Genomic DNA, 21,698 nt, shown 5'->3' on the forward strand with positions numbered 1-21,698 from the left:
TGTGTTTTCCCAGGATTTTGCAGAAGTATCTCAACATCAGACCACTACGGTTTGGTCCTGCAGTTCCATCAAGTCTAAGGGCTTGGGACATGGGGACTGAGGGGGAGTGTTAAACCTCTGTGTGTCAGAGATCCAACCTTAGGCCAACACTGCTCCAGATGGATGGTGTAACGGCCTTACTGCCCAGACTCTCTCCAGATTCCCAGACCCCCTTTTCTCAGCTGCTATGGGTCTGTATGGTCTCCACCTCCTGAGTATACCCAGGTATAACCTTGAAGTTCCACAGAACATAGGGGTGGGCCTTCGAGTACCCGTTGACTTGCCCTTCCTTGTTCAGAAGCTGGCCAATGGTTTGAAAATCTTGTATGTGTGAATATCTTCAAAACAGAGACAAAATCCAGATTAATACTGCAAAATCTCAGTTTGCTGCAGAGGTTACTTAGACACTGGGTAGCAAGTGGGCTGTAGCATCTGTCCTGGCCTTTCGCTTGAGCGAATTCTGCGGAGGGAAAGCGTAGGGCACACTCATCCCACAGTGCTGGAGAACACTCTTCCAAAGGTAACATCATGGATGGCGCAGGGGGATTCCAGCCTACGCCCGTGACCAAAAGTTCCTGCCTCTTGTAGGTGGTTAGTCCTGACCACCCGGCTTCTTCCTGACCCCAGAGTCCTCTGCCCTTCCAATGCTACCTACCTTGTCTCTTCACTTGTAACCTCTCTCGCGCTCTGGTGTTTGCTGCCGCTGGTACCCTAGTCCTAGTCTGTTCTCCAGACTCCAGCTGAAAGGCAGGCAGACACCTTCTGACACACTAGAACAATCTAAGCATCTCTTTAAAAAAAAAATTTTTTTTTTTTAAGTTTTATTTATTTCATATAGTGTTCTGTCTGCATGTATGCCTGCGTGCCAGAAGAGGGCACCATGTCTCATTGTAGATGGTTGTGAGTCACTATGTAGTTTCTGGGACTTGAACTCAGGACCTCTGGAAGAGCAACCAGTGCTCTTACCCTCCAAGCCATCTCTCCAGTCCCTGTAAGCATCTCTTGCGGGAATGCTGGCAGATGTTAGAAAATTTCCCAAATAATCCAGGCAGGCACAGCAGTGCACAGCACTCAGGGTCAATGCTTTCCTCCTACCATGCGGTTCCGCAGGATTAAAGCCAGATCCGCAGGATTGGTGGCAGCTGCCATTGTCTTCTGAGACATCTTGCCATACTTGGGAGGCTGAGTTAGGAGGGTAGTGAGCTGGAGGCCAGTCTGAGCTGTATAGTCAGGACCCTGTTACAAAACATAGCAAAACAACCATCACCATCGTGCAGCAATATTCTAACCTCCAAAATATAATGAATGAGAGAAATTGAGTCACAATTCATCCCATTTGTGTCACCACTATGCTTATGTATGTGGTAACCAAGCAGGTCTTGGGGAGAACTTCGACAGAGTCAATAGGTTGCTTCTGGGTGGGGAGATGCATGAATTAGGGAAATGACCCGAGGGAGACTATAAACTCCATTTGTACCTTTGAATTTTGTTCAGTGTTCATGTAAAACCTATTTTTTTAAATGAATAATTTAAAAGATAAGTGAGTAACTTGCCTAGTTCTACTTTGCTTCCGAACTGTATAGTGGCTCCCCACAGTCTCCGGGGTAAAGGCTAGACTTCTGGTTCTTGTGTATACAGGACCTTGTTAGTATTCATGCTCTATCTGCCCGACTCTGACCTCTCCAGCTGTGTGATCCAGCTGTGCTGAACACAGGCAGACACTGAAGTGAGCTGGCTTTGCCTCTGTGCTTCCTCCCCACATCATTCCACTCATCTTTCAAAACAGCCCAGAAGTCCTTTCTCCTAAGAGCGTGCTCTGAGCTCCGCTTCTGGGCTAATTGCCTTCTGCTGAGCTTGTGGAGTGCCCTTTGTGTGTTCCAGCAAAGGGCTGTGTGAGTCCTGGAGGGACTGTGTGTGGATTTCTCTCCCCTGCAACCAGGAGGCTGGAGGTTCCTGGGGAACAGAGGCTATGTCTCATTGCTGGGGCTTGGCATAGAGTAGGTGGTGGCTACTAAGGATTTGTTGAGTGAAAAAAAAGACCGTGTTTCTGGATTTACTACACATGCGCGTGCGTGCACGCACCCCCCCCCCACATACACACACACACTGCTGACTTCCAGCCCTCCAGATGAAGGTTATAATGTGTAGAATCAGTTTTGTTCGTCAGACTGTTAAAAGAGATTAGAAATAAAAAATTTCAGATTTGGGAGAGAGCTGTGCTCTCTGGCTGCTTGAGATGTTCTGTGTTGGAGACAGGCCTTTATTGTACCTCCTCCCATGCCACAATCATGGTTTACAGGGTTCCAGCTGGCCAAAGCTGGCAAGTTCTATGGTCCCACAGGATTCTGTGTTCAAAAGGCTTTTGAAAATGCTATCATAGTTGGTTGCTAGGCAACATGCCAACTTAATCCTACAGTGATCCAATGAGGTAGGTGCTGTTCATAGCTTCATGTTACAGCTAAGCATAAAGTTTGAGGACCTTAGAAAACCAGAGCGTCTACAACCATTTAAGGGTGGAGGAGGCCAGGTGTGGTGGCGCACACCTTTAAATCTAGAGGCAGGTGGATCTCTGTGAGCTCAAGTCCAGCCTGGTCTACATAGTGAACACCAGGCCAGCTATGACTGCAGATTGAGAATTACAGCTGCCTGACCCTGACCTCTGGAAAGAGACTGTGGTCACCAAGTTTTCCTAGCAGGAATCTACTGACCATCTTGTGAAAAACCACACCAAAGTCTCTGTGTGGAGGATTCTGGCTCCAGTTATGGCTACCATGTAAGGGTTTTTGTTTGTTGGTTTTGCTTTTGGTGTTTCAAGACAGGGTTTTCTCTGTGTGGCTCTGTCTGTCCTGGATCTCTCTCTGTAGACCAGGTTGGCTTCAAACTCACAGAGATCCACCTGCCTCTGCCTCCTGAATCCTGGGATTAAGTCTGCTGAGAGAGAGAGAGAGAGAGAGAGAGAGAGAGAGAGAGAGAGAGAGAGAGAGAGAGAGAGAGAGAGAGAGACAGAGAGAGACAGAGAGAGCGAGAGCTCACCCTCAAGAATAGGCAGGTGGGGGAAACTTAGATGTAGTCAGATTTTTCTTTGGGCCACCAACTCACAAATAACAACATGGAGACTTATTATTAATTATGAAAGCTGGGCCTTAGCTTAGGCTTGTCCCATTAGCTCTTATAACTTAAATTAACCTGCTTTTATTAGTCTACATTTTACCATGTGGCTTTCTTTATCTTTCTTTCATCCTGTATGTCTGACTCCTTCCATGTCTCCTTGGCCTCTCCTCTGTGCCTCAATTATCTCCTCCTACTTTCTCTCTCTGCCCGGAAGTCCCACATATACAGCCTGCCTAGCCACTGGCTGTTCAGCTCTTCATTACACCGATCACAGCAACACATTTTCACACAGTGCACAGATATCTCACAACACTTAGGCTGCTTATCTGGAGAAGTGGATCCAAGTCTTATGACTTCCTCAACTCCCTAAAGCATCTGTGAATATTTTTAGTTTACAGAAAGAGATAAAAGTTTTAGGTATATTAGCATTACCATTGTTTGTAATCTGTACTGAAATTTACATTGTAGAAAAAGCAGCCAACAAGTGTCTGTACAACTGCTGGATTAGACTCACCTTTGAGCTATAGCAGAAGCTATGACTTTGGGTTAAAAAGCATGAACATTCTTTTCTCTGTCCTGAGGGCTGGACATATAGACTGGACAGAGATGTTTTTAGCCCAGTGAGAAGGATCTTTAAGTCTATACTTAGAAGACAACTGTCTTAGGATTTCTACTGCTTTGATGAAACACCATGACCAAAAACCAAGTTGAGGAGGAAAGGGTTTATTTGACTTATACTTCCACATTGCTGTTCATCACTGAAGGAAGTCAGGACAGGAACTGAAACAGGGCAGGAACCTGGAGGCAGGAGCTGATGCAGAGGCCACAGCTTCCCCTAGCTTTCACATCTTGCTTTCTTACAGAACCCAGGACCACCAGGCCAGAGATGGAACCACTCACAATGGGCTGGGCCCTCCCCCATCGATCACTAATTGAGAAGATGCCTTGAGAAGATGCTGGATCTCATGGAGACATTTCCTCAACTGAGGCTCCTTCCTCTCTGATGACTCTAGCTCGTGTCAAGTTGACATAAAACCAGCCAGTACACAACCAAAGCAAATCTGAAATTGTGAACTGTGACTAATAATAGTAATCAGTGCTTTACCAGTTTATCCTAGTTCCATTGATTCATGTTAAAAGCTTGAACTTTTGAAATATCACAACAGCATAGAGGAAAGAAATCTGAAACATTTCTCATTTTTAAAAATATACCTTAAATCACTTCCTTAGACCTTTCTAACTTACATTTATACATTTTAGACCCTGATACTCACTTAAGCTTCCCCATCCTCAGACCTTTACAACCTGTATTTACCTTAGAGCACTTTCTTAGACTCTCAGGACATACATAAACTTTGAACTTTTTTCTTTGCATCTAATCATTTACCAGAGATGCAAGTAGTTATTACCAAAAGCAGTCATTGCAAAGCAAGTTTTTTTTTAAATAAAGGAATAGTAAAAGTTATGTCTGAAGTCTGTTTATCCTGTTTATGTTCATCCTTCATATTCCATATGAAGCCTGTTAGCAAGGCAAACGTGTCTGCCTTTTCTCAACAGGATGCCTAGGAGCTCTAGAAAAAGCAAGGCCTGATTTTTCGATATGAAATGAACTAAGGAGGTAGCTGCAGCCTTGGGGGAAGGAGCTGGTTGCCTGTTGCTGTAAAACTGACAAAGCTACAGTTAGCCTGGCCATCAATGCCATCGGAGATCTGAGACAGATAAATTATAGCAGGTAGTATAACCCAAACACGTACGTGTCAATTAAAATGACAGAGACTTACCTAGACAGTTACCCTAAGATCCCATGGTCTCAATGACTTCCTCAGGGGCAAATATCCTAGCCCAGCATAGGCCCAGAAGATCTGAGAGACTTTTCCTGTGGAGGAGGAACTAGGGGATCTGCCCCACCTTGTGTAGGCAGAGTGGAGCAATCAATCAATTCTCCAGCATCTGGCCTGTCCACAGTTTGGGCAAGGGTCCTGGCAGTGGGTGAGGCATGGGGCAGTTTGGTCCAGTGGTTCATGCTGCCACAATTCAGGTAGTGTTGTCTGTGCCCCATAATCTTCTTTGGAGACCTTAGGGTCGCTGCTAGGAGTTTGCATTATGTCTATCATGGAAAACTTTTTTCATTAAATGTTCTAAATGCCATATTCAGTAGATCTATGAAGATTTTGAGGACCATGATCTGTTAAATATATCGGAACCAAAAAACTTTGTTTTTAGTTACTGGCTGTTGGCATTCTGGCCCACCCCTTGGGGACCCACCCTTCATCCTGATGTAAAATCTCCTCCTCCCTTCTTCTTCCTCTTCCCTTCCTCTCTTTCTTCTTGCTGTGAGGTTTGTACACCTCCACTTTCCCTCTCTCCTCTTCTCTGTCTCTGTCTCTCTCATTATAAACTCTCCGTGTGGATGCTGTGTCTACATGGTATGAGTGACTTTTCACTGTGCCACACTGCCACCTGCCACGTCCACATGGCAAGTCTCCCTCACCCACAGGGCACCTTGGCCCCACCCGCTTTAGGCTTAATCTTGAAAACACACATGGGAGGCTAAATAATGCTTTTCATTATAAATGAATTACATTTGAACTTAGCATGGCTACAAGCATAGTTCTGAGAACATTAAAGAATTAATTATTGTGCCAGGAGGCGGTGGTACACACCTTTAATCCCAGCCCTTGGGAAGCAGGGGCAGGCAGATCTCTGTGAGTTCAAGGTCAGCCTGGTCTACAGAGAGAGTTCCAAGACAGCCAGGGCTACACAGTGAAACCCTGTCTCAAAAAATCCCAAAGAATTTGATTATTTACCAGGTGACTATTAACTCATATGTATCAGTTTACAACAAGTTAGTAGCTTTTATAAGATTAGGATTTTACAGCTTTATCTTTGTTAAGTTTGAGCCTTAATTTTGAATATTTAACTGGAGATCTTTTAGCATCAAAATAAAGCTTTAAACCATAAATACAGTCCACAGAGACTGGGAACTTTCCTGATCCTTTTATAGTGTACCATTACAGAATACTACAGTTTCTTATATGGCTCAGTTTATCCACATAGCTAAACCTTAACAAAGTTCGCAAAGACAAAGAGGCTAGACATATATTGCTGTGAACATGAGTAGACTTTAAGAATTTATAAATTTTATTTGTCAAACATATCTATGTTGTTCCTTATTTGACATTTTCTAGAAGCCTGGTGTTGAACACAGTTGACATAAGTAGTTAGACACATATGTCTGTATCAGTTTGTGTTAACCTGAGTACACCTTAGGTAAGGAGAGGCATTGTATAGGCTCTTCGTCAGACTGCTCAGGTCATTGTCCTGCTTCATCATAAGATAGGGATATCCCAATTTCTGATGTTTAGTGTTTGGTGCTCATAGCTGTGACCCTAACTCTTTAGCCATGTATTTATTTATTTTATTTATTTATTTACTTACTTACTTATTTATTTATTTGATTTTCAAGGCAGGGTTTCTCTGTGTAACAGCCCTGGCTGTCCTGGAACTCTCTTTGTAGATCAGACTGGCCTCGAACTTACAGAGAGCTGCCTGCCTCTGTCTTAGTGCTGGGATTAAAGGCATGTGCCACCACTGTCTGGCTATTTTTTAAGAGTACATATTATTAAAGATATAATATAAAACATTTTATAAACTTAAAGTATTCTCGACTGGTAGGATTAACAAAGTGTGTATGTTAATATTCTGATCTCACCCCTTGGGGCACTCCTGTGTCCTGATGTAGAAGCCTCTTCTTTTCTTTTTAATTATTAAGAAATTTTTTTATTCATTTTACATACCAATCAACAGATCCTCCTCTTCCCTCCTCCTACCCTTCCAGCTTTCCCCCTCAACGCCCCCCCCATTCCCTCCTACAAGAAGGTAAGGCCTCCCATGGGTTGTCAGCAGAGTCTGGTATATTCAGCAGAAGCAGGTCCAAGCCCCTCCCCCTGACTCAAGGCTGTGCAAGGTGTCCCACCATAGATAGTGGGCTCCAAAAAGCCAGCTCATGCATCAGAGGTGGATCCTGATCCCACTGCCAGGGGCCCCTTAAGCAGATCATGCTACACAACTGTCTTGCTTATGCAGAGGGCCTAGTCCAGTCCCGTGGAGGCTCCACAGCTATTTGGTCTACAGTTCTTGAGTTCCCACTAGTTTGGCCTGGTCTCTATATGTTTCCCCATCATGATCTTGATGCCCCTTGCTCATAGAATCCCTCTCCTCTCTCTTCAACTTGACTCCTGGAGCTCAGCCTGGTGTTTGGCTGTGGATCTCTGCATCTGCTTCCATCAGTTACTAGAGAAAGGCTCTATGATGACAGTTAGGGTATTCACCAATCTGATTACTGGGGTAAGCCAGTTCAGGCACCCTCTCCACTATTGCTAGTAGTCTAATCTGGAGTCATCCTTGTGGATTCCTGGGAACTTCCCTATCACCAGGTTTCTCCCTGTCCCCATGATGTCTCCCTCTATCATGGTATCTCTTTCATTGCTCTCCCACTCCGTCCCTGTTCCAGCTCGACCATCCTGTCCCCTTATGCTCTCATCCCCAATCCCCTCCCCTCTATTGCCCCCCATCCCCAGTTTACTCATGGAGATCTCATCTATTTCCCCTTCCCAGGGCAATCCATGTGTCCCTTTTTGGGTCCTCCTTGCTAGCTAGCTTTTCTGGAGCTGTGGGTTGTGGTCTGGCTATCCTTTGCTTTACATCTAGTATCCACTTATGAGCCTCTTAAGGAAAAACTCTGCCTATTTCTCTCTCTCCCTCCACTCCCATGAGGTGTGCATCCCTTGACCCCCACCTCTGTCTCCCTCCTCCTGTCTTTTTTTCTGCCTCTTCATCTCTCTATTATAATAAACTCTTCACGTGGATGCGTCATCTGGGTTGTGTATCACCGGCCGTCGCCATGACCGCCAGCCCGCTGCCGCCGCCGCCGCTGCATCTGTGCATCATGCCACGCCAGCATAGTTCCCTGTGCACCCAGGATACCCTCGCCTCCCCCCACCCAATAATATATCACAACAGTGTGCACCCGTGCGCACACATACATGAGACAGTAACCACCAAGACTGAAAGGTGAAGAGGAGGTGAAAGGTAAACCTCTGCAAGAGTCACAGAATACGTAGGACACGTGTAATAGGAGTCCAAGGAAGGAAGAGACCCTCGCAGAACGAAGGGGCATCTTCCAGGGGTGGGATGAAGAAACTCCTCCCCTTAGAACAAGGGCAAGAGCACAAGCTGCCCCCCAGGAACCACTCAGAGTGCGGTGAAGTGGCTAAAATGCCACCCTCAGTAAAATCTTATCCTTGAAGCAAAGGAGACGTATTTTCTCAAACAAAAATTGAATTGGTCCTTGGTAGAGCCTTTGGGGAAAGAGCAGCTTTCTCTCGTAACTCAACTGCCAGATTGGTCAGAGATGGTGGCCTCATTCAGCAAAGTTCCAGTCACCTTAGCATGACGTGTTCATTTTATTTATTTATTTATTTTTAAAGATTTATTTATTATGTATACAGCATGTATGACTGCAGGCCAGAAGAGGGCGCCAGATCTCATTACAGATGGTTGTGAGCCACCATGTGGTTGCTGGGAATTGAACTCATGACCTCTGGAAGAGCAGCCAGGGCTCTTAACCTCTGAGCCATCTCTCCAGCCCAACGTGTTCATTTTAAATGTGAACATGCCAGAACCTGGAGTCATCTGATCACCTGCCTCAACTGAGGATTGTTACCTTCAGCTTGGCCTGTGGGCTTGTCTGTGGGGCGTTGTCTTGATTGCTGTAGTGATATGAAATAGAATGGCCCCCATAGACTGGTGTGTTTGAATGTTTGGCCATAGGGAGTGGCACTATTAGGAGGTGTGGCCTTGTTAGAGTAGGCGTGGCTTTGTTGGAGGAGGTCTCAGAAGGAGGTCTCAGAAGCTCAAGCCACATCCAGTGTGGCATTCTTTTTTTTTTTTTTCTCTCGAGACAGGGTTTCTCTGTGTAGCTTTGCACCTTTCCTGGAACTCACTTGGTAGCCCAGGTTGGCCTCGAACTCACAGAGATCCGCCTGGCTCTGCCTCCCGAGTGCTGGGATTAAAGGTGTGCGCCACCACTGCCCAGCCAGTGTGGCATTCTTTTCCTGCTGCCTGCTGATCTGGATGTAGAACGCTCAGCACCATGTCTGCCTACACCCTGCCATGTCCCACCATGATAAGGACGAAACCTCTGAAACTGTCAGCTACCCCAATTTAAATGTTTTCCTTTTTAAGAGTTGCGTGGTCATGGTGTTTCTTCACAGCCATGGAAGTCCTGACTCCGCCAATTGCCTTAATCCCTATGGGAGAACCCAACCCAAATTCGGGCAGCACCTTTTAAAGGCAGCACAGCTATAGGACGACACAGGGATGGAAGGTGATTGGCTCTTCTTATCAAGTTAATTTACTGCTGATGAGTTCTTTGATATCAGAATCAACTTTTCTGGGCTTTCAACACAGACTAGAGTGGCTCTCCAGAAACCTCCAGGCCTTCCATATCAGGCTAGGACTGCCTAGGCACTCAGCCTCACGGACTGAGCACTGCAGGGCTGTCGGCCTCTAGGATGTGAGACAGCCGTTGTTGGACTATGCCTGTGGAGGCATCAGCATCCAGCCTCAGGGACGCGGCAACTGTGGATTCTTGACATTCCAGATGTGAGACAGCTACTGTTGGGACCACTTTGACCATATTTCCAATTTGATAGTTTGTTCTGGTTTTTTTTTTTTTTGAGACAGGGTTTCTCTGTGTGTGGCTTTGGAGCCTGTCCTGCAACTCACTTTGTAGCCCAGGCTGGCCTCGAACTCGGAGATCCACCTGGCTCTGCCTCCCGAGTGCTGGAGTGCTGGGATTAAAGGTGTGTGCCACCACTGCCCAGCTTAATAGATCCTTTTAACACACACACACACACACACACACACACACACACACACACACCAGTTCCTCTAGAGAATCCATATATGACACTGTCAAATGTGTTGTTCTAGGTTTTTCACACCTTAATGTAAATTCAAGGACCTCAAACCCTGAAGGTGGATTGTAGATCTACCCAGAGGAAATCTCACTGGCAGGACCAATACAAGGCCTGAAGCACAGGGCACCTCTGCACTTAAGACACGAGAGGGACCTAGCTAGCCTGCTCTGCCACCAGCCCTGTGAATGGCAAAGAACTAGAGCCACCAGGTAAAAGAGGCGTCCCATATCCTGAGCTAAATAAAGATATGGGCTTGGAAATCAGAAGCAGTAACAGGTGGTCCAGAGCTCACCATTTTTGACTGCTGCTGCTTTCTTAGTCAAAGACAGAGACACTAGGCCCCAGGACAGAAAGAACCCCCAGACTTGAGAACACAGCAGGGAAATCTGAATCTCTGCTGCCAGCCTGGGAGATAAAGAAAGTGGGGATGGTAGTGCCACCAGGCTGAGGAGCTGGGGGACCGAGGGACACCGCTGGGCAGAGCTTATGCTGTAGGGCCTCGGCATACTGCCACACGCCACCTGACTGTTGCCACCAGCTCACCAGGGACGGCCCCCTGTTGGGAGGCAAGCCTGGCCTCTCCAGGAAGCAGAAGACGCAGGAAAAGGAATCTAAAAAGGAATCAGGTCCAAATGTCACTCTGGAAAACGACGGACCAGAAGGTGCTATACATCTTCCATGTGGGATGAGACTGGAAGCCAGCATCTGGGAAGTGCTACCCAAAGTTCCTCACTGAGCCCCAACCCCTTCGCCCCAAGTCTATAACACCACCACTTGATTAGAGAAGAGTTAAAAAATAAACAGCTTTATTGGTGACCCAAGGGAGCTAAGGTCTCCAATCCATCCCTCGCTCCCCGAGGTGTCAATTGTAAAGGCCTTCTCCAGGAGGAAGGCCAATCACGTGATTTGTGAGAGTTCCTGGCACCGAGTCAGCTCTCTATTCTTAATTCGAAAAATTCCAAATCCTGATTTCTGAGTCAGCAAAGTCAGAGGCTAGAGTCCCATGGGCATCAGTGCCCTGCCTGTGGGGGCTCAGGTGGCTGGCCAAGTTGTTCAGCAATATCTGCAAAGCTGTGGAGGCAGAGGCCAGAAGGCCACAGGAAACCGCCCCAAGATTAGTTTCCAAGAGGGCCCCTGCTCTGGCAGGGCATGGAAACTGGCCCTGCAATGCACTTTGGGTATGATGGGGGTCACATCGCCAAGCAGCCTGGGGAGGACAGAATCCTGCCATGTCCTTGGCATGCCAAGGCTCCATGGTCCAGGCTCAGGGGGGCTGCCATAGCCTGTCATCCTTGGGTCCTCACAACCGGGACATCTGCGAGGAGAGCCCCTGGCTCTTGATGGGATATAGGTACCACATCACAACCCCCGAAGGATTGATGACCACGCTGAAGCTGCTTTCACTCTTGAGGCCACTGATGATGTCCCCTGTGAAGACATTCTGGCCCTGTATTGAGGAGGTATACATCATTATGAAGGCTAACGTGAGAACAGCAGTTATACAGAGAGGCCGCCCTCAGAAACGCCTAGAGGCTTGTACTTCCGCCTGTCTGTGCTAGGCCTCCAGGACACCTCATAGGAGTGGGGAATGTCCCACTCACTTATTAAGCAAGGCTGACAGATGTCCAAGCAGACGATAGAAAAGGCCCCACCCCGTGGAAAACTGTAAGAACGGTGAAAAGCATGCCGGCTGACCAGTGAGTGAGGAGCGGCTTGGGATGGCAAGGGTGCTCACTCACACCCAGCAGCGCCATCTACAGGGCTAAAACAAGAGTGCAGGCTCTCAGGCATAGGGCCACCACGTGGGAGCCGGGATGCCAGAAGGCTGGGCCGGGGGCTGCAGGGGACCGGGCACTCACCTCATATACTCTGGATCTGGGGTATTTCAGGTCCAAGAGGGAGGAGTGGAAGTGGTGAGGCATGTCTGTCCTGCGGCTGAAGAAGACCAGGGCGCTGGCCTCATTGGACAGGTGCCGCTTGTACACTTCGATTTGGGATTCACTCTGGGCGTGAAAGAGAACCACTGGCTAGAGTCCCGTGTCCAGTCCGGTCCTGACATCCCTGCCGTCCATACCCTCCCCTGCAGGCTCTCTCTTTAATCCCGGCCCACAGCTGTGTCACAGAGACTTGAGGCCGATGTGGTATCACAGCCATCCTTAGCCCTTTTCTCTCCCTCCCTTCCTGTCTCAGCAGAGGCTAACTAATTCTGTGCCAGGCCCGGCACAGGATGGCAAGAGGTACAGACACCGAGAACTGGGGGCACACCCTGCGAGCACTGCTAAGAGCACTCCAGGGCTGCAGTTGGGAGCACGACTAAGAGAGGACAATGACGGAGTGGGGGGAGGGATGCAGCTGGCCTCATGTAGAGAGCGCTTCATTATCCAGAACAATCCTCAGGCACAGCTCCACCATTGGCACCTCTGGCAGGGACTAGTTATCTCCTTGGGACATCATTAACTCAACAAGGGCCTTCTTTTTTTTTTTTCTTTTTGGTTTCGGAGACAAGGTTTCACTATATAACAGTCCTGGCTGTCCTGGAACTTGCTCTGTAGACCAGGCTGGCCTTGAACTCAGATATCCCTCCTGAGTGCTGGGATTAAAGGTGTGCACCACTTCCACTGCTCGGCTTCTTCTTTCTCCTTCCTTCCTTCCTTCCTTCCTTCCTTCCTTCCTTCCTTCCTTCCTTCCTTCCTTCCTTCCTTTCTTTCTTTCTTTCTTCTTCTCCTCCTCCTCCTTCTTCTTCTTCTTCTTCTCCTTCTTCTTCCCTTCTTCTTCTTCCTTCTTCTTCTTTTCTTCTTCTTCTTCTTCTTCTTCTTCTTCTTCTTCTTCTTCTTCTAGACTGATTATTTTACTTATATGTATGAGTGTTTTGCCTGCATGTATGTAAACTTACTGCATGCATGTGATGCCTGAGGCCAGAAAAGAGTGTCAGATTCATGGAATTGGAGTTACACACACCACATGCATTCTGGGAACTGAACACTGAGTCCTCCAGAAGAGTATAAGTATCCTTAACTACTAAGCCATTTTTTCAGTGCCAACTTTTATTAACTATTAATGTGTGTGTGTGTGTGTGCTGTAAGTACATCAGAGAACACGTGGAAATCAGAACTTGTGGCATTTGGTCCTCTCCTTCGACTTTGTGGGTCTCAGGACTGAACCCAGGCCATCAGGGTCTCAGCTTTTCCAGCTGAGCCATCTTGCTGGGTCTCTACAAGTCCCTTCTATAGTTTGATAGATTTCTTTCATTAGAGGCAGGGATTTGTGCGCAGAACTAAGGCTTTGGGGAGACACTATTGAATTCAAGTACAAATGCATGGCCTTGGGAGAAAGTTGCTTAGATTCTGGAAGTTCTTTTTTTTTTTTTTTTTTTTTTTTTGGTTTTTCGAGACAGGGTTTCTCTGTGTAGCTTTGCGCCTTTCCTGGAGCTCACTTGGTAGCCCAGGCTGGCCTCGAACTCACAGAGATCCGCCTGGCTCTGCCTCCCGAGTGCTGGGATTAAAAGCGTGCGCCACCAACGCCCGGCAGATTCTGGAAGTTCTAATTTCAGTAAAACAGAGTTACTGAGAAAATGCATGCAGGATGCCCAGCCCTCGGTGGTGCTCAACAGTAGACACCAGCAGAAGTAACAGTATACATACAGCAGACACGGGCAGTATACAGTAGACACTGGCAGGAGTAACAGTATACAGCAGACACAGGCAGGAGTAACAGTATACAGCAGGCACTGGCAGGAGTAACAGTAGACAGTAGACACTCACAGTATCAACAGTAGACAGTAGACACTCACAGTAGCAACAGTATACAGTAGACACTTGCAGTAGCAACAGTATACAGTAGTCTCTGGCTAAAACCTTCTTGAGACTCTGGAGAAAAGCACTTATTTTCTGCAGGATGTCACCTGAGTGTGGCTGCTGTGACTCACTGCTCCTCTTTGCTCATCGTGTCTCCCCACCCTGACTCTCAGGAACTGTCCTGCTCTGACCCAGGCAAGAAGCCAGCAGTCCCAGCTCCCTAACCCCATGCCACCAGGAGGGAGACCCAGCCCCAGCTCCGCTGCTCAGGGGAGCCCAGCTCCTTAGCCTCCTCTTCTTTTCACCCCGATTCCAATACCTTGAAGATCCTGAGTCCTGGGATGCCTAAGGGGTCCTGGTTGATTTTGATCATGAGTGGATTCTGAAGGATGTCCATGTTCTGAGGGGAGATGGTACGCAGGTCCGTGGACATGAAGAGGGGGGCTGCCAGTATTGTCCACAGGGCCATCTGGGCCCGGGATTCCTCAAAGCTGAGGCCGAAGTTCCCGATGATCAGCTGGGCACAGAGGAAAGGAGCAATCAGTGCAGGCCTCCCCAGGGAGGTGGGCACCAGCGCCTTTGCCAAGCATGTGGCCAAGGCAAGAGCAAGCAGGGAACGGGGAGAAAGATGCACGTGGAGGCGTGGCTCAGCACACACAGCCAAGGGGCACTAGGGCGAGTCATACCCTATCTGGCATCAGCTTCCCCTGTGCAGAGGGGGTGATGGTCTTTTGGAGCTGCTCAGATGATAGATACAATGGGATCCTATGGCCAGAAAGTTTGCGAGTGGGGAGATGCAGGTTAATAAATACAAGTTCAGGGCCTGCTCTGGGCCAGAGGAAGTTCAGGGTTAGCCTGAGCAATTCAGTGGGTTTGTCTCAAAGTAAATAACAGAAGAAGGATGAGTATATAGCTCAGTGTAGGGTGCTTGCCTAGGATGTGTGAGGCCTGGGTTCAACCCTAGTACTGGGAGAAGAAAAAAATCAAACAAAAAACAGAGAAGAGGCTGGGCTCTGTGGCTCCGCCTATAATCTTAGTTAGCACTTGGGAAGTGGAGGCAGGTGAATTTCCATGAGTTCAAGGGCAGCAAGGTCTACATAGCCAACCAGGGCTATCCAGAGACTTCTGTCTCAAACAGAAAAACAGAAATGAGAAAGAGAAGGAAGGACAGATGAGAGAGAAGTGAAAGGAAGAAATACTAGGGAGAAGGGGAGAAACCAGCTTAGGGAGAGTGCCTATCACTGCCGCCGGCCACCCTTGGCCACAGCTGGATGGATCACAGGGATTCCTGACTCCACAACACCCAACCGGTCCATAGTCAAGATGCAAAAACTCCTGGCTAATGCTGTGGTCACTGCCTTTATTCTCACTTTCCCAATGACAAGACCGGGGCATTGAAGATAGTGAGGATCTGGGCATCCAAGCCAGGGTTAGCACACGTCTTTAATTCCAGCCCTTGAGCTAGAGGCAGGAGGATCTGTGACTTCCAGGCCAACCAGGATTCCACAGTGACACAGTGAGACCCTGTCTAAAAGAGAGGGGGAAAAGAAACACACACACACACACACACACACACACACACACACACACAGAGAGAGAGAGAGAGAGAGAGAGAGAGAGAGAGAGAGAGAGAGAGAGAGAGAGAGAGAGAGAGGAACCATGGAACTGGTACGGGCCAGCTGACGTTGAGAGCTGGAGCAGGTGCGCCAAGGCAGGTGAGTTCAGCTCTCCAGGCTGGCCCTCCTCCTGCCTCATCCATCATTGTCATTGATCAGTGATGCTTCCTGACTCACTGGATTGATAATCCTGAGAGTATCTGTGCCAGTCACCAGGGCTAGGATTGAGGTCCGAATAACTAGAAGCAGGATGGGGGGGGGACAGCAGTGCTGGGGGAGGGGCTGGGGCAGGGCTGAGGGCTTTGCAGGGTGAGAGGGCACAGCATCAAAGGAGCCAGAGGAAGGCCGGATGGATTGCTACAGATGGGCTCTCTCTGAGACATCGGAATGTCCTGGGAGGTACTTAAACAACAGGTATTCCCAGACTATGCTCTTGAACATTCTGATGTGAAAGAGGGGGTGCAGGGAGGGGCTTAGAAGACCCCAACACACCCAATCCAGTTTAGTGTTGCGTTAGGCCCTACCTAGAACAGTGGTTCTCAATCTGTGGGTCGCGACCCCAAGGTGGGGGTCACATATCAGATATTTACATTATGATTCATAACAGTAGCAAAATTACAGTTGTGAAGTAGCAATGAAATAAATTTTATGGTGTGTTGGGGGGGGTCCCCACAACATGAGGAACTGTATGAAAGGGTCGAAACCTTAGGAAGGATGAGAACCACTGCCCTATAAGGAAGAGAGCACAGGGTGGTGGGATGCAGGGATGGCACGGAGGGTGCGGCTAGAGACCTCCCCTCTGCTGTGGGTTGTTCTGTATGTGCTGTGGGAGCCTCGTGGCGTTACCCAGCAGGTCCACATAGAGGATGATTAGGACCACGGGCCTGAGTGCAGGTGTCTGAGATGGTCTGCACTTGGCTGTGCTGGGGGATGGTCTGTATATCAAGTTGCTCTGATTGGTCAATAAATAAAACCTGATTGGCATGGCTAGGCAGAACATATAGGCAGGACTAACAGAGAGGAGAAATAAAAGAACAGGAAGGCAGGAGTCACTGCCTGCAGCAGCCGCCAGGACAAGGAAGATGTAAAGTACCGGTAAGCCACGAGCCACGTGGCAAGGTAAAGATTTGTGGAAATGGACTAATTTAAGCTATAAGAACAGTTAGCAAGGAGCCTGCCACGGCCATACAGTTTGTAAGCAATATAAGTCTCTGTGTTTACTTGGTTTGGTCTGAGCGGCTGTGGGACTGGCAGGTGACAGAGATTTGTCCTGACTGTGGGCAAGGCAGGAAAACTCTAGCTACACCCCTCCCATGCTAGTACCATGTCTGGGTCATTCCAGTGTCCGGGACCTGCCACCGGCTGCAGTATGTCCTGGTATTTCACAAACCAGTCCACAATGGAGACCACGCTCTTCCAGGAGTCCTGGATATCATCATAGTTGCGCCAGAGATTGCAGGTTTTGGCCATCAGAGTGTAGTTCACCTGGATGTCGGGGAAGCCAGCACAAGTTACCCTGATGCCCAGGGACCACCTACCAGCTGGGGAAGCTCGCAGATGGAGGCTTTGAATGAGGCGGTGTGGGTCCTCAGGGGTGTGTAGTCGGGGAAGGCAGCCCCACTCAGGGGCTGCCCAGGCCCTCCCTCCATACAGGGGATGTGCCCTCACCCTCCCCACCACGTGCCACGTACATGATGTGCATTCCCATTTCTTTGGTGGCAGCGCCACCACTTGCCTCCTTCAGGTTTGGAGGTCTGAGCCCTTCTGAGGCTCTGCCTGGCCTCAGCAGCCTTCTGGGTCTTCTGGCCCACGTGGGACAACCCAGGATTCTGACCACTTGCTGAACATTGTACCTGTGGCTTGCTTGCCTGCCTTGGGTGCCAACACCAACAACCTACCTGATGAGCTGGCCGAGGCCTCCTCTATGGGTCAACAACCCTACAAATGGGTGCGTTGGCTAACTATGAGGAGAACAACTCTGGCTGTAGCAGCAGCCTGCCTTTGCCTGGCGTGTAGGAGGTGATGGGGCCGGGGAGGGAGAAGCCATGGCAGGCAGGTACACAGAATGGCTTACCTTGGGGGGGAGGCCCCCTTCATAGGCTGGCCAGCTACAAGAAAAGGCAATGGGACGGCCTGTGGCATTCAGGGCAGCAGCCATCTTGGGATACCCTGCAGAAACCCCAATGTGGTGACTGAGTAGGGCACAGGGGACAGTGTAGGAAATGCCTCCCCGTACCTAAAGATTTACTTCCTGGGTGCCAAGCTTTAGGCGGTAACTACGGTGCCATTGCATCTTTAGGGGGCCTGGGAGTTGCAAGCAGCGGGTGAGGGATTTGGGGAGACTGCCACTGCTGGGTGGGGGGGGCAGACTGAGCTCCACAGCTGCTGCTCCTCTCCGCATGATGGTCCAGCCAGGCATGAACTCACCCTCTGCACGTTCTTCGTCTGTGGAGTAACAGCCATCCAGCTTCAGCATGTCCACCTTCCACTCGGCGAAGGTTTCGGCATCCAGCTCCACTTTGTCTAGAGTGGTGCCGGGGTAACCCATGCAGGTCATTTTGCCCATGTCCTCATAGATGCCCAGCTTTAGACCCAGGGAATGAGCCTGTGGGGGTTGGAGAGACGTATAGGGGCTCAAGTGAGAACCTCTTCATAGGCATCTTGACAGAGCTCATTCAAACCCCCAACGGCTCTTCAGACACCAATATGGCCCCCAATCTTAGGTGTCTGAATGGCCTTTGATGGCAACAGGAGCCTTGGACATCAGCACGGACCCTGGCTGCAGCAGGGCCATGGACCCAAACATGGCCCTCAGCTGCAGCTCTGGCCCGGACGCCACCATGGCATTGAGATGATGGTGTACCAGACACGGGAGGCCTAGAACCAGATCCGTGACTCATTACAATGAGCATTTGCTACTAAAGCTGATAGGACAAAAGGGCATGCTATGTGACGCACCGAGGCCCCCAGTGCCGCCAGGGCGAATGAAGAAGTGTTGGAGAGGCAGAAAAGGAGAGGTGAAGAGGTCTTTGTTTTCTGTTTTTTCGTTTTGTTTTTATTTTTGTTTGTTTGCTTGCTTGCTTGATGTGTTTTGTTTTCTTTGGGGGGAAGAGGGGGAGGGTTTGAAGGGACCGGGAGGTGAGCGGAATTGGGATGCATGATGTGAAACTCTCAAAGAATCAATAAAGAAATTAAATTAAAAAACAAAACAAACAAACACTTCAATGGCTCCCAGGGCTGGGGATATAGCTCAGTTGGCAGAGTGCATACCTAATGTGCACAAAAGCCCTGGGTTCTAGTCCCAAACACTGCATGAACTGTGCATAGTGGCAAGCACCTAAAATCCCACAGCATCAAACTGTGGGTTTGTTTGAGACAGGGCCTAAGTAGCCCTGGCTGTCCTGGACCTCTCTATGTAGACCAGGCTAACCTTGAACTCATAGATCTGCCTGCCTCTGGCACGTACGATCACACCCAGCTAACAACCAGACATTTAAGGTTATCCCCAGCTACAGAGTGTTGGAGGCCATCCTGGGCTACACAAGACCCTGCCTCAATGAAATGAAGTAGACACCCTGGGACCAAAAGGCCAGCTGTGGTCATTTTCCTCTAGCTGTCTCTTGCCTTGAGGCCTTTTACTGCCCCAGAAGCCTCATCTCTGGGATCAATTCAACCCGATGCCTCCTCCAGGGGAAGGGAGAGGTGTGGCCCTCATACCAAGGGGCAGGGCTGGGGCGGGACTTACGTAGTCAGCCAGGAAGGCAATGCCATGAGGGAAGCGCTGGGGATCCGCTATCAGGCGGCCACTGGCATCCCGCCCGCCAATCCAGCAGTCATCGATGTTGAGGTATACATAACCTAGGTCCCGCCATCCGTCCTGGGCCAGCCGGTCAGCCATCTCCATGAAGAGCTGTTCGCTAGCAAGGAATAGGAGGATGCTGTTGCTCAGTAGCCCAGGCTGTCCCTCATGCCTGCTCTTTCCTCTGCTCTGAGTGTGAATTCTGGCTATAAAAAATCACACCTCTCTCTAGCCAGTCAATGGTGGCTCACGCCTTTAATCCCAGCACTCGGGAGGCAGAGGCAGGTGGATCTCTGTGAGTTCGAGGCCAGCCTGGGCTACAGAGTGAGTTCCAGGACAGCCAGGACTACAAAGGGAAACCCTGTCTTGCAAGACCAAAAGGAAAAAAAAATCATGTCTCTGCTATCAGCTGAGGACTAGGCTAGATAAGAAGAGTAAATGACTCCCAGGATTGTGTCAGGGTGGGGTGAAAAGGGTGGTCCGGCCCCTAGGCCAAAGGGCAGGACTAGGCCAAGGGAAGCATGTGAGGCCTGACTGGCCTTTTATCTCTTTTCAGTTACTTCAGGGGCCAGGTCCACCTCAGGGTCCCTACCCACTGAGGCCCCAGGTAGGTCACGGGGTTAGGTATCAGCCTGCAGTCTCTGCAGGCTTGGTGATTCTGACCTTGTACTTTTTGCTAGTGAGTGTCCTCCATCCCCAAACCCCATTGTGTTGCCCCGGATGTACAGATCTTACTCACCTGATGCAGTTCTTTGGGTCCTGGTCACAATCAATGTTACATCGGAAACGTTCCCAGGCCAGCCAGCCCATGGGTGGCGTTCTCAGGAGCCCATTCTCCAGCATCAGCACCTGGGTCACCAGGGCCAGTAAGAGCACTGGGGGGAAGGTGGACGGTGACTTTGTATGTAAGTGGCTCCCACAGTCTCTCATCCTAGTCATCACCTCACCCCACTCCCACTTTGCACAGCCCAGTGGGAACTAAGACTATCCAGTTCAGGTTAGAGTTGGGTCAGCCTGCAGTTGTGGGGAAGGTATGCGGCCGGTCAAGGCAACGTGCTCAAAAAGCCGGGCGATCCACTTGCTGTTGCCACAGGCTGGGAATCAACATAACTGGCCCCTGAAGTCATGGCCTTGATATATGTGAGACCAGATCCCTCCTTCTCTTCCGACACAGACGTGGCAGCACATTGTGGACAGAGAGGTTTCTGAGGCCTTGGGGCTCTTTGTTCTCCACCTCACAATGCCTCGGAAGGGCCTGACGAGGTTGGTCAGGATGGACTCACCTACATGAGCCCTTTCCTCTTGGGAGTTCAGTATCCCTACATGTAAGTTACTGTACCCACTTTACAGGGATGCTATGGCAGGCTGGTACCCGGTAGGATGGGCCTCTACACTGGAGCAGGGCTGAGAAAGGAAGTGCCCCTCTTGGGAGGGGAAACGATTCCTGGGTGGGGAGCATCTCCTTGCTTTTCCTGACCCAGTTCCAAGAAGAAGAGAGGAAGTGTTCTCCTCACATACCTACATCAAGAAAGAGGAATAAGTACCAGACAGGCCTGGAGCTTCCCCCTCCACACCTCTCCCCCCAAAGCCACCCCAGTAGGTTGTGGGTACCTGTCTTCCGCAACATTGTCTTGGAATCAACTCTCAGGACCCAACCGAATCTTCTCTGCTCAGATCAGCTTTATATGTTGAACTGTGGAAGACAACATGGTAAAAGTCTCATCGGGCATAGTGGCGCACGCCTTCAATCCCCGCACTCGGGAGGTAGAGGCAGGTGGATCTCTCTGTGAGTTCCAGGCCAGCCTGGTCCACATAGCGAGTTTCAGGCCAGCCAGAGTTGCATAGAGAGACACTGCCTCAAAAAGAAGAGTTATGGCCGGGTGTTGAGGCGCACACTGTTAATCTCAGCACTCTGAGAGTTTGCGGATAACCTTGTCTGCATAGTGAGTTCTAGGACAGTTGTGGTATCAAGTCGCTTTCATCACCGTCTCTCCTTCCCCAGCCGTCACTTCCCGGAGCCTGGGCTCTTCCTTTAGAACTACACTGAGCCCAGGACGCCGTCCTTTGACCAGATCAGTGCCAAAAGTGGCATGACTGGTTCCAGGAAGCTCCGGAAGAAGGGAGGCGTTGGGCCCTACCAGGCTCCGGATCCCCATGCGGGATCCGGGTTCTCTGCCTCAGCCCTCAAGATCCCAGGTCCAGGGTCGCCTTTGGTCCTTACCTTCTCGCTCGCTCGCTCGGTCCGCTGTGCGCTCACCCTCGAGAGCCCCCAGCCGCTGCCACACGTACCTATAGCGACCCGGAGGCGGGGCATCGCGGGGCAACCCTTCCGCAGCAACCAATCAGAATCCCCTAG

The 21,698-nt window shown here is 49.6% G+C and overlaps 1 protein-coding gene across 1 annotated transcript; it reads right to left on the bottom strand.

The window, feature by feature from the left end:
• Positions 1–10,911: 10,911 nt before the first annotated feature.
• Naga (alpha-N-acetylgalactosaminidase) lies at positions 10,912–21,656 on the bottom strand. The gene is made up of 10 exons (XM_028871251.2): positions 21,564–21,656; positions 20,954–21,035; positions 20,082–20,217; positions 19,289–19,460; positions 17,971–18,148; positions 17,618–17,712; positions 16,867–17,028; positions 14,247–14,444; positions 11,993–12,136; positions 10,912–11,580 (listed from the first exon to the last, which is right to left on the bottom strand). The coding sequence occupies exons 2-10, from the start codon at positions 20,967–20,969 to the stop codon at positions 11,434–11,436; spliced, it is 1,248 nt and encodes a 415-aa protein (XP_028727084.1). The 5' UTR covers positions 20,970–21,035; positions 21,564–21,656; the 3' UTR covers positions 10,912–11,433.
• Positions 21,657–21,698: the final 42 nt, after the last annotated feature.

Source organism: Peromyscus leucopus, chromosome 20, assembly GCF_004664715.2.
Source record: "Peromyscus leucopus breed LL Stock chromosome 20, UCI_PerLeu_2.1, whole genome shotgun sequence".
NCBI lineage: Eukaryota > Metazoa > Chordata > Mammalia > Rodentia > Cricetidae > Peromyscus > Peromyscus leucopus.